We start from the raw sequence: 15,644 nt of genomic DNA on the forward strand, positions 1-15,644 counted from the left end.
CCCCTCTCTCCCTCTTTCCCTTCTGCAGGACGTCTGTCAGCCGGAGAGTAACGCTGACCTGGCCCCCGTGGCTGATGCCCTCCCGTACACAGGCACAGGGGGGCTCTCCGTTCTAGAGAGAAACTGGACCCACTAACCATTCTCTCTTTTTTTTTTTTAATTTTTATTGTTATTCAATTACAGTTGTATGCCTTTTCTCCCCATCCCTCCACCCCACCCCACCTGAACCCCCTCCCTCCCCCACCTCCACCCTCCCCCTTGATTTGGTCCATGTGTCCTTTATAGTAGTTCCTGTTACTGTTCTCTTAACTGAGTTACTGGGTGCAGATGCCCTGAAGCTCCCCAGAGTCTCTTCCGGGGTTTTCGCCAGGTCACTGTCTACCCCTCGTCTTCCTCTCGTTAAACCGACCCGTCCTCCAGCACCAGCCTCGGAGAGAAAGAAGATGCTCGCAGTGAGGGTTATCGGTCCCGTCCACAGCAGAGCCTCTTGCCCCCGTCCTCCGGGCCGCTCTGTGGGGCAGCCCCTCGCTGGCAAGGGCAGGGGGAGATGGGAGGTGGGGGGATGGGTGTTGAGAAGCAGCTGTTGGCTGGCATCGTCTGGTGGAAGGGGCTCTGTGTGAGGTGGGTGGTCTGTCCCTGGACTCCGGGGAGCACCCCCAGGCACCGCCTTCTCCCGCCCTAGCAGGGGTGGGGTGGAGGGAGTGGGGCGTGGGAGTGTGGGGGCTGCCTGCTTCTCCCGCTGTTTGCCTGGCTCTGCCAGTGTCGGGGTGGGCTGTGCAGACTCATCACTTTGAACATCACTTCCCAGCAGGATTTTGTATTAAGGCAGATGGGCCCATCTTTTTTTTTTAATTAAAATGTGCCAATAGGTCACCGACTTGCCATGCGCCAGGCATTGTGCTAAGCACTTGCCCCTGCATCGTCTCACTCAATTCTCCACAGGCGGCCAGAGATCCCTTCAAAGTGCAAATCACATCCTGCCCCTCCCCCGCCACAAGCTGGAGAACTAGGCCTGCCTCCCATCCAGCCAGGCCGACCAGGCTTGGCCCCACCCCCTCCCACTTCCCCTGCATCCCCACCCAGCCCCTCCCCTGCTCACAACTCCCGCCAGTTGCTCCTGGTGCTGCTCCTGCCACAGGGCCTTTGCACTGGTTCTTCCCCCAGGCTCCGCCCAGATCACTCCCTCACTTTATCAGGCCTTTGCAAGTGTCTCTCAGGCAGGTCTCACCCCATCTAAAATATCACCCATCTTCACGTTCTGTGACTCTCCTGCCTTTGTCTCTGCCACCACCCAGCACACCTAGAATCAACCTGGTTTTGTTCACAGCTCCACTTCCAGGACCAAGAATGGTGCCTCTGATAGACCAGTCATCACGAAATAGCGAATAAATAACTGAATGGAGGGGGGCCCACAGCACCTCACGGTGTCAATGCTACGATTCCGCCCAGGTTACGGATGAGGAAACTGAGGCCGAGAGAGGTTAACCCTGCTCTCAGGGCCATGGAGCCAGTGAGCCAGGTGCGATCAGAAGGCAAAGCGCCTGCCTGTGGGTGGGGTCTAGCTCTCTGCACTTGAAGCAGTGTCCCCACATGGGAGCCCTCTTCCCCAGGCACTCGAGAAAAAGGCATTTCATGGTGAACCTGAGCGGCAGACGTCACAAACTGGGTTTCTCCACTTGCTGTTTCAAACACTTGTTACATATGAAAGGCCTTGAAAAATCCTGCAGGAAAAACCTTGGTTGGACTTGGGGAATCAGTGTTTCCAGAAGCTTTGACTGTGGAAGTCTGTTTATTTACCTGTGTGGGTGCCACCTGTGAACATGTCTCAGGAAAGACCTCCGAAAATCACGGGGTCTGTCCTTGTGCAGAGAAGGCAGATGCCTGGTGGAGGGTCCTGGGACCTCTCTGGGTCATCTTGCAGGGGGAGGGCCCAGGCCAGGGGCCCGAAGTCAGCGTCCCAAGCCGGCATCAGACCCTGCTGTGTTTGCTCACCCACCTCCTGGCCACAGCCCAGCACCTACCTGTGGACTGGCTCACCTTTCTCCCTTTGGTTTCTGTACTTTGTGTTTGTCCTGAGTCTGTTAGAAAGCAGCTCGTCATGCATGCTTCCCAGAATACTCGTCCTTGTTTCTCCCTGTCTCCTGTCTCCCCACTGGCATTGGAACCTTCTAGAAGGGCACTGCCTCGCCCACATGTGTCCCACCAGAGGCCCACATTCCGCTGAGCTGACTGGTTGCCCAGACAGCTCTTGTTGGCTCCGGTGCAGGGAGGACCAATGACCCTGTTCGCTTGGTGGTTTGGCGCAGGCAAGGATGGATGGCCAGGCTGCAAAACCCTTCATTCATGACCAGAGTCCTTTCCCTGCCCTGGCAGACAGGGGCGCCCCGGAGGCAGAGGGGACACAGCAGTGGGGCATCCATGACGGCCTGGTTCAGCGTGATTTGGGAGGTGTAGAGCACCTGCCACGGGCCCCAACGCATCCATTTATATCGGAGTTGATGGTGATTTGATGTCATTAGGGATTCAGGTCTCATCTTTGCGTCTGAGATCATCTGAGGATGGGGAAGGGAGGAGAGGAGGCAGGCGCCCGCAGGCAGCCCACATCCGACCGGGTAAATCTGCAGGGGGAGGTGCCCAGAGCCTGGCCTTGCTGGTGGGTGGACGAGGCTGCGTCGCAGGAAGCGCGAAGCAGTGAGTGGAGTGGACGGTCACCATGAGAGGGGCCACGCAGGTCTCTGTCGTGCTGCTCCTGGTGGCAGCGTCCGACTGCGCCGTGATCACCGGGGTAAGTCGGCTGGCGTTTCCCGGGGTTTCTGGAGGGTGTTGGGGTCCCCATGGGAGTGAGTCGGGGGCCTCGGGGGGCAAGCCGAAGGGAAGGGGGCTGAGCCATCCCCTGCCAGTGTTCCTGCTGTTCACATGCTTTTCCCATTACTCAGACCTCGCCCTGCTAAATGGATGTGCTTCGCAGAAGCTGTGTGTTAATCAAATCCTGTTTTCTGTGGATTAGGAGAGCGTTGAAAATTCTGTGTGTGAACCTTTGCTGACACGAAGATTCCTAATAGGTGCAATAACCCCTTATAAAAGGGATTAGCATCTTTTAATTTATCCTTTGTGCAAATCTGGGTTTTCACATACAGTCTGGTCCATGTGTTAAGTTCAATTCACCCGTGCGTTGGCTTCACTGAAGGCAGGGACCTTATTAGCGTCTGCTGAGCGCGGTTAACCTCTGCTTTCTCTGCTCTTACCGAAAGCTGTCTTGAAACTCTGTCCCTTCCTATGCTCGTGTCTTCACTCTGTGCCCCGTTCTGGTGGGAGCCAGGACAGCTCCGACAATCGGCTGAGTGCACCCAAAAGCAAGCGTGGGGCCACCCGGAGCAGCGCGGCCTCACGGTGGTGGGTGTGCGTACACACCGGCCCGCACACATTAGTGCCCCAGACACACAGGTTGCGAGTCTCTCCCAGAAGAGCCACTTTACTTGGGGCTGCCCTCAGAGGAGCACACGCTGTGTCTCCGTGGTGGAACCGTTCTTGTTCCAAAAGAAAGTGAGTTTACCTGAGAGCTTTGCAGATGAAAGCCACTAGGACAAGAAAGGAAATTCACCTGCATTTCCACCTCCTCCAACTTCCCCCCTGGGGAGTGAAACTGCAGGGAAATGCCCAAGAACTCCTGGAATCAGCTTAGTTTTCCTGTTGAGAGGAAGGAGAGCCACTTTCTTCTCCTTGTTAAAGGACAGAGACTGGGTTTCAAAGGACAGGTATGAAAGGCAAGTGGATGCTTTGGAGACCCAGAGTGGAAATGAAATTGCTCGTGCAGGATCGTTCCTAGTGCAGCAAACCCCGAAGCCTGGCCTCCTCCTGGGCTTCGCGGGTCGGGAGGGGAAGTCGAAGGGGAGAAGCTGGGTCACCCTGCCTCTGCCGAGAGGGGTGGGAGCCAAAGGTTGACCCCATGCCCGGGTCACCTCGCACTGTGAGCTGGGACATCTGACCCAGAGTGGAGGCAGGAGGCAGGTCTGAGAGGTGGGAAGTGCCTTCCTTCAAGTTATCACTTTGAAAAGCACTGTGAGAGCGAAACCTGGTGAAGAGGAAATGCGTGACAGACAGGACATGGGAGGAGAGGGTAGAACCCACGCTGAGGGCAAGTCAGGACCTCCCAGTGCCTCCCCCCCCTGCATCCCCCGCATCTGACTCTCGGTAAGAGGCTGGTTTCTACCATCTACACTCCTCTGCTTCCCAGACCGACCCGCCCCACATTCAGGCCTGGGTGGTCCTTCCCCCCCAGAGTGGGACAGTGATACCCTGCCTCTGGGAGGAGGGTCGGGTGGGGTCTACTCGGCCCTGACCCTGAGCTTTCAGGGGCCCTCTGGTGTGTGAGACATGCGCTCACCAGCCTGGAGACTAGCACCGCCAGGTGATGGCCGCCTGCAGCTCCTCAGGGTGATGAGCAGTCCACACCCCCCACACAGCTCCCCCATGCCACTCCCCCATGCCGCTCCCGGGGCGGAGCAGGCGGGCAGTGTCAGGTCCTGCCACCTGCTGCGGGCAGCAGGGGGTGCCCCGAGGCCTGTTGTTGGGAGAGAAGAGTGAACCCATGCCCAGCTTTGCAATGCAGCCCCACAAAGCTGCAGAGCCCTGGAGGTGGAGGGGTCGAGGGGTCAAGTGCTTCTCTGTTGCGGCCCCCTGAGTCAGGGTCAGCTTGGAGCTCGGTTTCCCCTAATCCAGGTTTCTGTTTGAAGTGGGCTCACGGGGCCTTCTTCACACACTGTCCCTTCCAGACACTCACAGGGCCGCTCAGCCCCAACCTGGGAGCTTTGCCTGGAGGGGTTCACTCTTGTTGAGAGGGGCAGCTGCTCCCTGGGTACCAGAGCCTCAGGTGGAGCTGGGCTTCTGGTGAGAGTGCGGGGCACCAACGTGGGGAGGGCAGGCACTCACTGGGTGCTGCTGGGTCCAGGGAAACTCAGCACCAACCTCCTGGGAAACTGGGGCCCTCAGGGCCTCTTCCCCCACTCCACGAATGTGAGCTAATTCAATCCCACCAGTGTCAACTGTGCCAGAGAAGCTGTCTCCTAACCTCTAGACTTGTCAGAAGGGGAGGACTCTCCCTACTGAGTGGCCTCTAAGGAGCTTGCAGCAGGGTGGGGGTGGGGGGGTTCTCAGATCCAGGTTTGAGGCCCCACTGAGCCCTGAGCCCCCGCTGAGAGGGGATTTGGGGCAATAATGCAAGGTCCCAGGTGTCCTGTGGGGCTTAGGGGGTGGGTGCCACTTTCAACACCTCCCCTCAATAGTTTTTGGATGTTCTTTTTTGCTCTGGTTTTTCTTGGGTGTCACCAATGAGCCTTAATGGCCCCTTTGTCGCCCCCTGCAGGCCTGTGAGCGGGATGTCCAGTGTGGAGCCGGCACCTGCTGTGCGGTCAGCCTGTGGCTCCAAGATCTGCGGATGTGCACCCCGCTGGGCCGGGAAGGAGATGAGTGCCACCCTGCAAGCCGCAAGGTGCTGCAGGGACCTGCTGGGGCCACAGTCAGTGAGACAGAGCTGGGCTGGAACCTCTCTTCCCACTGAGTGCTTTTGCCTTTTTAAGCCTCTTTCCAACCGTAGGTGGAAGGCTCTGTTATTAACCCGTTTTACAGATAATACAGTTGAGGCACAGGGAGGCTAAATAACTTGTCAGTTGTCACACAGCGGGTAAGTGGCAGGGCTGGGATTTGAACCCAGGCCGTTGGACACTAACTACGCTCTTCATCACTACTATGTAACCCCCTTGAGGAACCTCGGTGGCTGAGCACTCGTCTGGGTGTGGGTCACAGCACAGAGACAGCGTGGGTCCTGTCTAGCTGCTCCCCAGCCCCAGCACAGTGTCACGCACATAGAGGACGAATTACAAGTGATATTCAGTCAAGGAACAAATGTGTGCGTGTGTGTGCCGGGTCAGCAAGGGCAGGCAGTGTTGGGGGCTGTGGGGTTTTAGGGTCGGGGGTGAGCAGCATTGTGTTGTGGCTGATCCTATAGTCTCAGGTTCAAGTCCTGGCTCCTCCAAAAATTAGCTGTGTCATCTGGGCACGCTGCCTGGCCACTCTGTGCCTCAGTTGGCCTCTCTGTCATAGCTGTCCTTATTGGGCTGGGGTGGGGGTGATGAGACAGCGGTCAAGGCTGGAGCCCATGTCCCTTTGGTGAGGGCGTCCCCCTTCTTCTCTCCACAGATCCCCTTCTTCAGAAAGCGCCAGCACCATACCTGCCCCTGCCTTCCCAACCTGCTGTGCTCCCGCTACCTGGATGGCAGGTACCGCTGCTCCATGGACTTGAAGAATATCAACTTTTAGAGCTCGTCTGGTCTCGGGAAGCCCACCAGCTGTCTTGCTGACGCAACCAGGATGGTCTCTTACGGACTTTTATTTTACTTCTGCCACGTGGCCCCCGTCCCCGCCGCCCCCAGCTGCCTGCATTGCCACTCCCGTCAGCGCTTACCCCCATCCCTCCTGCCCAGCACGTAGTCCACCTGCCCGGTGACGTGGTTCACTGTGCTGGCCTGAGGGTGTCCCAGCTGTGGCTGTGGCCTTGGAGGTGGCGAGACCGGTTCTCTGCTGCCTGAGGGGCTTAAGTAACAGGAAGAATGTTCCCTCCCTTGTGCTTGCCTCACCTGCCCTCTGCTCTTCAGAGCTGAAGTGTCCTTCCCTCCTTGCATGTGCTCTCCCGCCTGACCCCCTCCCAGGACAGAAGTGGGGTGCCTGCTGGTCTTGGCCGAAGCCTCCTGTGGGGGTCACCCTGCGGTCACCTTCCTTTGATCCAGTGGCTCCCTGGATCACAGGCCCAAGGTCACAGGCCCAAGGTCACAGGCCCGAGGTCAGCCCTGCCTGGAGGGGAGTGGATGGTGACCTCGAGGCAGATGTGAGGAGCCAGGGAGTTTGGGGGACCCCCAGACAGCAGCCTGTCCCCTGGGCCAGAATCACAGGGGGCCTCCAAGGTCCCTGCGTGCACACTTTGCCAGTAAACAGGGACATCCCCAATTCCCATGGCCCCCTAAGAGTCAATGGTGGGGTTTAATCTAATCAGCATTTTAGGAAGTAATTAGGGAGTTGCCTTAAACAGCCCCTTTCCCAGGCTTAGCCCCTGGGAGCAAGTCTGGGGGGAGGGGGAGGGGGAGGGAGAGGGGGAGCGGCCAGCCAGGCTGTGCAGGCCCCACGCCCAGGGAGGGCTTCTAGCTCTGGGAAGCAAGGGCATCTGAAGTTCACAGCAGGCTGTCTGGGAGCTGTGTCACTGGGGCCCATGCTCTTCTAGACCCCCAGCCCCACTGAGCACCTCCTATCTGGGCCCGGCTCCCTGGGGACAGGGCGGTGACACCACAGGCCATGTGCCCTGGCCTACTGGTTGCAGAATAAGAGCACAAACAAGGGATGACTGGCCGTGGTGTCCCTGCTGTGCCTGAGTAGGGCCTCGGGGGCAGGCCGGGCTGTGTCCAGGTGGGGGACAGGTGCCACTGTGGGCCTCCTCCCAGCCAGGAAGGTTTCTGGGAGAAAGTGGATGTGTAGCTATAAAAAGAATTGACTGATAAGTAGAATATTTCCATAATAAAGATGCATCTTAGAAAAATTTAATTCGGATTGGGTAAAATGGACACCCCTCAAGACAGGTCTTTTAGGACTGTGCTTCCCCATTCACCCCAATCCTTTCTCTCCAATTGCTGGAGTCTGGCGCCATCTCGTGGCTAAAGTGGGGATGGCACAGAAGAGCTACATGGAAAAAAATGGAAGCTTCAGAAGGACGCCACCTTCTCAAAGCAGATGGGGACCAGTCCCCAGAGAACCCCAGGAGTTAGACTCACTCGGAGGTTTAGAGGGGCAATGCTTCCACCTGTGGAAAGAGGACCGCCATTCTAAGGAGAGCAGGAGAAATGCTTAATAGCCCCATTGGGTCCTGCCCCACCCTGGGTACTTAGAACCTACTATCACCTTTGAGAGAGACACCTCTCACCCCTCCCCCAGGATTAGGAAAGTGGAGGTGGGCAGGGTCAGACAAGGACGTTTGGGTGTCCCTCCTCATCTAACTGTGTGCTGGTCACCCCCCTCCGCTGAGTATCCAAGTTCAAGATCAGCCTAGATTTTAATTTCTCCCACTGTCTTTTCTTCCTGAGCTCCACGCAACGGAATATCACTTAGCCACAAAACATGGAACCAAGCACCTTGAGAACACACTGCTAAAAAGCCAGCCCCCAAAGTCCACATCCTGTCTGATGTTTTTTATGTGAAACATCCATAGTAAGCAAACCTACGGAGACAGAAAATAGCGTGTCCGTTGCCCAGGGCCAAGGGCAGGAAGACGGAGAGCGACTAGTAAGGGGTACAGGGCTTCTTTCTGGGGCAGCAGCAGCATTCTAAAACAATGTCCAAGTCCTAAAGACCGCGGAGTTACACATGTTAAACGAGTGACTTGGTATGCAATGTGAATTACATCACAATAAAGCTACTTAGAAAAATGAATATTAAAATCCACACATTGAAAACTTGCTCTCCGTCAGCTGGCAGGGTGAGGCCAATGCCCCCTGGCTGGAGAGAACGAGGCCTGAGGCTGGGACCTGTCTCCATGCCACCCAGGGCCAGACAGGGTGGCCCGTCTTTACTGGAACCAGGGCTCAGCTCCGGAGGTTTGGGGCCTCCAGGCACCCGGGAGGTCCTCTGGTCTGGGTGTAATGGGGTGGAAACACTGTGGGCTGGCAAAGAGCTGGGGTCCCTTCTCGTTCACATGACCCTGACTTGGTGGGGTGGGGAGAGTGGTGTGCCAAAGACGGCGTCTGCCTTGTGCAGTCTTCTCCACCAGCTACCTTGAATGGCACCCTAACCCCTTTCCGTTTATTGCGACCACATCTTAAAATGTGTGTGGGCTGGCCCCGGCCGGGTCGCTCAGTTGCTGGCAGTGTCGTTGCCCTGTACACTGAAAGGTTTCGGGGTTCCATCCCCAGTCGGGGTGCATATGGGAGGCAACTGGTTGATGTTTTCTTGTTTCTCTCTTCCTCTCTCTCTAAAAAAAAAATCAATAAAAACACGTTCTTGGGTGAGGATTAAAAAAAAAGCAGGGCAGCCGGCTGTACTCAGAGCCCATGGAGCTGCACTGGAGGCCTCACAGGTGTGTGCTGGAGGCAGGCTGTCTCCTGCCAGAACACTTTTAATTTTTCCATGGGGGGAGCACGGCCCATGTTGGCGGGGGAAGAGAAGTTCCTACGGTAGCTGTTTGGGTCTCTTTCAGAATTGCACCCTGAACTGATGAACCTGGGGAGGAATAAGTTTGCACGATGCACCAGCCCCTCCTTGTTCCACCCCCCCCTCAGTCCTCCTGAGGCTCCTCTTGACCTTGACAAGCTGCTACTGATGCCTTTCACTCAAAGTTTATAAAGAAGGGGCCCGGAGGGAGCTATGGCCAGCCACAAGCCTGAGAGAACCGTGCTGGGGCCTTAAGAAGACCACTTGGCCCAGGCTGTGGAGGTATGGCCTTCTGTCCAGAAGATTCTTTCATGTCTCAGCCCTTGCCTGCTTGGAAGGCTCTGCTGCCTACGGGTCACAGGGATATCTCTTCATTTGTGACCTGCAGGAAATGCATGCGTGTGGTTCTCAAAGGGGATCAGAGCTCCTGGCACCCTGCCTTGTATGGGGCAGGAGAAATCTCTGGCCTAGAGGGACGGAGGGACTTTATCTTGAGGTCAAAGATCAATGAGGAGAATCAGCTGGGTCAAGACAGAGAGAAACTCTCACGGGTAAGAGGCCGTGGGCACAGTTTGGACGCACACAAGACACAGGGCAGCCTGTGACATTCCACCACAAAACAGCCCAACTACCAAGCAAACACGTGTGTCAGGTGGCAGCGTGACATCGTCTTGCCATTTTGCATTTTGCTCGGTTGACCTTTCTCGTGGAATTAGCTGCAAAGTCACCCTGGCGAAGTTTTCCCACGGACCGGGGACCCGGTGGTGAATAGCTTTACAAGGCAGGGACTTTGACCAAGTGACCGAACCTCTGCCCCAGTTTTCCCACCTGTAAAATGGCGCTAATAACCAAAGTACCTGCCCCCCAGGGTTGCTGTGAGCTAGTGCATGTGAAGTGCTGAGGTTGGGCCCGGCACGCACGAGATCCATTGGAATGTCTCGTACTTTTTTTGTTTATTTATGACGACATCGTGGACAGGCAGCACTGGGATTCCTGAACTGGCTCATACACCAGCATCACCTGGAGTCACCTCCACAGTGGGGTAAACTGGCCAAACTGCCAGGAAGGAGCGAAAACCTCCATCTGGTGATGCTTCGAATGCCCAGAATTCAAACACGGTGTGAGGAAAAGTACTGCGTGTCCAGACTGCGTTCTGTTATTCTCAGGAAGTTTGGAAGCACAGGTTTATGTGGACAAAGCTCCAGAACAACTCCGCGTGGGAACTTAGGCCAATCTTATCTAGGTGCGTCTGCACCCCTTGCTTACACACAGGGGTCGCTGTGTCGTAGCGAGGTGGAAATGTTTGCTCCCGATCTTAACCCTGCGCCATTCAGTTTCTTTTTCTAGAAAAAGCAGGAGAGTGGGCTCTGACTTCTCTCCCAGCTCTTCTCAGATTGTGTTCAAATTAAAACTGCCCGAGAGCAAATGTCCCCTCAGACAGGTGTCCCCGGGACTGGTGGCTGTCACCCCCCAGAGCTGGAAGTCCCAGGAAATGTCTGTTTCCACACTGTCCAGAGAAGCTCCGGAGGAAGGGGTTAAGGGGCTGATTCCCGGGTTCAGATTCGGCGGGGCTTGGAGAGACCCCCTCCCAGCTGTGACAAATGCAGTTGGTCATCTGCCCCCCTGCCCTGCCCCTGCCTACCTGGAGAAACACGGCTTTACCCATTCACCCCCAGCTCCAGAGGAAATCAATTAAACAGAGAACAAAAATTCTAATTTTCTTTCCAAGGGTGGAGAGGTTAGTTCCCAGCAGAAAGTGCTCCAGAAGACTTCTGACCAAGATGGAGGCGTAGGTAGACACACTGTGCCTCCTCGCACAACCAAAAGGAGGACAACAACAATTTAAAAACGAAACCAACCAGAACTGCCAGAAAATCGAACTGTACGTAAGTCCAACAACCAAGGAGTCAAAGTAGAAACACTCACTCAGACCGGTAGGAGGGGTGGAAACGGGCAGCTGGGCAGAGAGGATTCGCGGCAAGGCAGTGACTGGAGGGCCGGGCGGCGCCACGTCACAGCGATGTGGTTGCCCTGCCCCAGTGAATGCTTAAGGCTCCGCCCCTTATACATAACAGGTGCGCCGAGACCAAAAAAATGGCCCAAATGAAAGAACAGATCAAAGCTCCAGAAAAAATACAACTAAGCAACGAAGAGATAGCCAACCTATCAGATGCACAGTTCAAAACACTGGTAATCAGGATGCTCACAGAATTGGTTGAATATGGTCGCAAATTAGAGGAAAAAATGAAACCTATGAAAAGTGAAATAAAGGAAAATGTACAGGGAACCAACAGTGACGGGAAGGAAACCAGGACTCAAATCAACAGTTTGGAGCAGAAGGAAGAAAGATACATTTAGCCAGAACAGAATGAAGAAACAAGAATTCCAAAAGATGAGAAGAGGCTTAGGAACCTCCAGGACAACTTTAAATGTTCCAACATCCGAATCATAGAGGTACCGAAAGGGGAAGAGGAAGAGCAGGAAATTGAAAACTTATGTGAACAAATAATGAAGGAGAACTTCCCCAATCTGGCAAAGGAAATAAACTTCCAGGAAGTCCAGGAAACTCAGAGAGCCCCAAAGTTGGATCCAAGGAGGAACACACCAAGGCACATCATAATTACATGAGCCAAGATTAAAGAGAAGGAGAGAATCTTAAAAGCAGCAAGAGGAAAGGAGACAATTACCTACAACTGAGTTCCCATAAGACTGTCAGCTGATTTCTCAAAAGAGACCTTACAGGCAAGAAGGGGCTGGAAAGAAGTATTCCAAGTCATGAAAGGCAAGGACCTACATCCAAGATTATTCTATCCAGCAAAGCTATCATTTAGAATGGGAGGGCAGATAAAGTGCTTCCCAGATAAGGTCAAGTTAAAGTAGTTCCTCATCACCCAGGCCTTATTATATGAAATGTTAAAGGGACTTATCTAAGAAAAGGAAGATCAAAAGTATAAACAGTAAAATGACAACAAACCCACAGTTATTAACAACCGAACATAAGGGAAAAAAAAACCGCCCAAAACAAACTAAGCAAACAACTAGAACAGGAACAGAATCACAGAAATGGAGATCACATGGAGGGTTATCAGCAGGGGAGTGTGAGGGGGAGAGAGGGGGAAAGGTACAGAGAATAAGCAGCATAAATGGTAGGTACAAAATAGACAGGGGGAGGTTAAGAATAGTATAGGAAATGTAGAAGCCAAAGAACTTGTATGTATGATTCACAGACATGAACTAAAGGGCAGGAATGCAGGTGGGAGAGGGTGTGCAGGACGAAGGGGAATAAAGGGGGAATAATGGGACAACTGTAATAGCACAATCAATAAAATCTATTAAAAAAAAGAAAGAAAGAAAGTGTTCCAGTCAAGCTAGAGTGTGGCCTTAATGTAAAACAAGGACAAGCAAGACCAGAGAAGGGGGGCGGGGGCATAAGGGGTATGTGGCTGAGCCTGGGTCTGCAAGGATTAGATCTCAAAGTGGGGATGGCTGTCCCCATGTGCACCTCAATCATCGAAGTGGCAAAGTGGAAAAAGGATACAAAGGGAGGGGCCACCCTGGAGGAGAGGAGGAGGCCCCTCTTAGGGGCTGTCATTTCTGCTCACAGAAGGCCAGCACCTGGGGGCTGGAAAGCCCTGCAGGTGAGGAAGCTGCCCTGGCCACCCGAGGCCCCAGTCAGGAGGCAAATACGGGTCCAGTGGGCCCAGCTCCCATGTGGGGCCCGGCTAGGATGCTCGATCTCTGGAGTGGATGTTAGGGAGTCGTGGCTACAGAGAAGGGGGCCCGTGCCCCTGGGCTAGGGGCTGCCCTGCTCTGTCTGGGGCCTGCTGGCGTGGGTGAGTTGGTAAGGAGCCACAAGGGCAGAAGTAGCCCACAGCCTGAGGGGAAGAGAGTCACACGATGAGACTGGTGCTGTCAGGCTTGTCCTCCTGGTCTCGTTAGTCCCAAAGGAGGGACACTGAGCAGAGGCCCCTGAGTTGGGGTCAGAGGGAGGAACTGCGAGTGTTCTCAGGCCGCTGAGCCCTTGGGAGGCCGGCTCTCAGCAGGGCAGCTGGGTTCCAGCTGGGGAGCGGTGGGAGCACAGGTCAGCGCCTTGCTTCTACTGCACGATTGGGTGGGTCAGACGGCCCGGGCTCTCACAGACAAGGCGTCTGTGGGTGCCTCTGGACGTGGGGAGTGAAGGCTGCCCGGGGCCACTGCTATCTGGACAGCTTACACCCTCCTAGGAGCCCCGGATGGGGGAGACCCGTGGGGACAGCCTACCCGCACAGCGATTGGGTCTGCGAGGGCTTTGCTGTGTGGCCCCAGCGATGCCCTGAGCCCTTGGGGGGCTGGGGACAATCAGAAATGGGGCCGAACGCTGTCCCCAGCATCTCCCAGCTTTCTTCCCAGACGCTGCCCTCCCACGCCCCACCTGCTTTCCCCCTGCACGGTGGCTCTGTCCTCTCCCTGCCCTCCACCCCGTGGCCCAGCCCCTTCCTGTGGCCCTGGGAGCAAAGGTTCAGATACTCAGCCCCCTGAGGATTGGGTAGCTCTCAGTCTGTTCCCACGTCTGATGTGTGGGGACGCTGATCCTGCCACCTTGCAGGGTTGTCATGAGGGGTACCCCTTGCACTGCTTCCCCAGCCTTCCCTGGTCATGGGCATCGCCTGGGTGCTTGTTAGGTACCCAGAGGGCTGTCCTCGACCTCAGAGCTGCTGGACCCTAATGGGTCTGGCACACTATCTTTAAAAAAAAGAAAAATTAAACCCCTCCCCAAACAGAGTGTGCAGGACTTCACTGCACAGTGCAGCGGTCTTCGTTCCGTAATCCCACCCCCAGAGTCCCTCTGTTTAGTTCAAGGTGAAGATTTTAACTTGGGCTATTTATAACACCAGCGGGTGTTAGTTTCAAAGCCCTCACGCCAGATGTCGACTTGGAAGTTGAGAAACAGACAAACGTTCTCATAAATTAATGTTGCCAGTGATTAACACTTGATATTTTTAACACACACTCATCTCAGAGGAAAAAAAAACTCTTTGATTCAGGGCTGGGTTTGTGCATTCCTCCCCTTGGCGAGGGACCACCGAGCTCTTTGGGTGTAGCTGCAAGCGAAGGTCCAACGGGAGGAAATGAGTGGGTCCTGAGTCGGAAGATCTCGTGGGCGTCCTGCTTTTCCTTCCCTCTGCCGATCCTGCTCCTGGTACCTCGGACTCCTGTCCTGGCGGGTCCAGGCTGGATCAGGGCCTGGGAGCCAGACTTTTTCTTCCTGGCTCCGCCGGTAGGTGAAGTGGCTCCTGGCAGAGACTGCCACTAGGGGGCATACTGGAGCCCACGCCCTGGGGGGCTGGCCTGCAGACCTGTCATGCTGTCTGCACAGTGTAAAAATAAAGGATTCCTCTTTTATAAAAGTTGGTGTATTTACCCCCAGAACCGCATTTCCTGTATCTCTTGGACAATGGACAGTCCTGGCGTCCCTGGGCCGGGTTCCCACAGTGACACTAGCTGACCGTGGTGGTGGCCAGCTGTTGGTGGTGGTTTGGACACACCGAACCCACCACTGACGGGGCCTCCAGCACACCAGCCTCACATTGCCATCTGGCGGCTGGGGTTTGCAGCTGCCCCGAAAGTCCTTTGTCTGTTTGGTGCAGAGTCGGCGTGCAGTCGGTGTGCATCAGGCTTAAACAATTTTGGAAGTTCTGCGGACCACATGGCAGCCTTCGTCTTATCTCTGACGATCACACCACCCGCCCAGGACCACCGTCTCGACAGCAAAGGAAACCGAGGCACCGAGCAGTAAAGGGGCGTGCTCAACGTCACTCCACCTTGTGGGGGCCCCAGGATTTAAGCTCAGGATGGTCACACCTGCACTTCCCAGCCGGAGGGGGCTGTCTCTTTGGGTCACCTCTGCAAGTGCTCATCACCCAGGGTCACCGACTCGACCTGTCCCCACCCGACTGTGGGTTCCCCAGGGTTGGAGATGACATCAGCTCCACATGTCTGGGTCCAGCGTGAGCCTGTAGAAGGTGCTCCAGACACCCAGTCGAGCTGGCTTTGCCCTTTTCCTGTGGCGCTCACACAGGCTAGGTGCCTAGAGCAGCTTGTCCTGTGCCGTGACTGTGTTTTAGCCGCTCTCGTGGGTCAGTCCCAGGGCACCAGGAATCCGGGGCAAGTGGAGTCGTCCCCGACTGGTGCCGGGTGACCAGTAATGAAATCTTATCGAGCTTTTCTAAAAGCCTTTGCAGGTCTTGGCCTGTACCCCCTGCCCCCCGATACACAATCATAACGCGCGGTGCATTGTGGGGCAGCGTTCCTGATAGCGGGCACTTGAATGCCGCTAGAACGATCCTAATCTTGTGAATACACACAGAGCAGCCCGTGCCAAGGGACCTGTGGTCTTGGTTTTGAGCGTCACCTTGCAGTGGGAGAGGCGGCTGAGCCTCACTTCCAGCGCTCATTATCCAGGAGTGTGGGTGGCTGGG

General features: G+C 55.5%; 1 protein-coding gene across 1 annotated transcript; it reads left to right on the plus strand.

Annotated features, from left to right (window-relative positions):
• Positions 1-2,711: 2,711 nt before the first annotated feature.
• PROK1 (prokineticin 1) lies at positions 2,712-6,402 on the plus strand. The gene is made up of 3 exons (XM_024570054.3): positions 2,712-2,785; positions 5,363-5,488; positions 6,196-6,402. The coding sequence occupies exons 1-3, from the start codon at positions 2,714-2,716 to the stop codon at positions 6,313-6,315; spliced, it is 318 nt and encodes a 105-aa protein (XP_024425822.1). The 5' UTR covers positions 2,712-2,713; the 3' UTR covers positions 6,316-6,402.
• The last annotated feature ends 9,242 nt before the right edge of the window (positions 6,403-15,644 follow it).

Source organism: Desmodus rotundus, chromosome 12 (genome assembly GCF_022682495.2).
Source record: "Desmodus rotundus isolate HL8 chromosome 12, HLdesRot8A.1, whole genome shotgun sequence".
NCBI classification, from domain to species: domain Eukaryota; kingdom Metazoa; phylum Chordata; class Mammalia; order Chiroptera; family Phyllostomidae; genus Desmodus; species Desmodus rotundus.

Bases quoted from the DNA above. Each gene is read 5' to 3' on its own strand.
- PROK1 (XM_024570054.3), top strand. From the start codon at position 2,714: ATGAGAGGGGCCACGCAGGTCTCTGTCGTGCTGCTCCTGGTGGCAGCG. The intron at 2,786-5,362 runs GTAAGTCGGCTG...CGCCCCCTGCAG, and splicing joins ACTGCGCCGTGATCACCGGG to GCCTGTGAGCGGGATGTCCA. The intron at 5,489-6,195 runs GTGCTGCAGGGA...TTCTCTCCACAG, and splicing joins GCCACCCTGCAAGCCGCAAG to ATCCCCTTCTTCAGAAAGCG.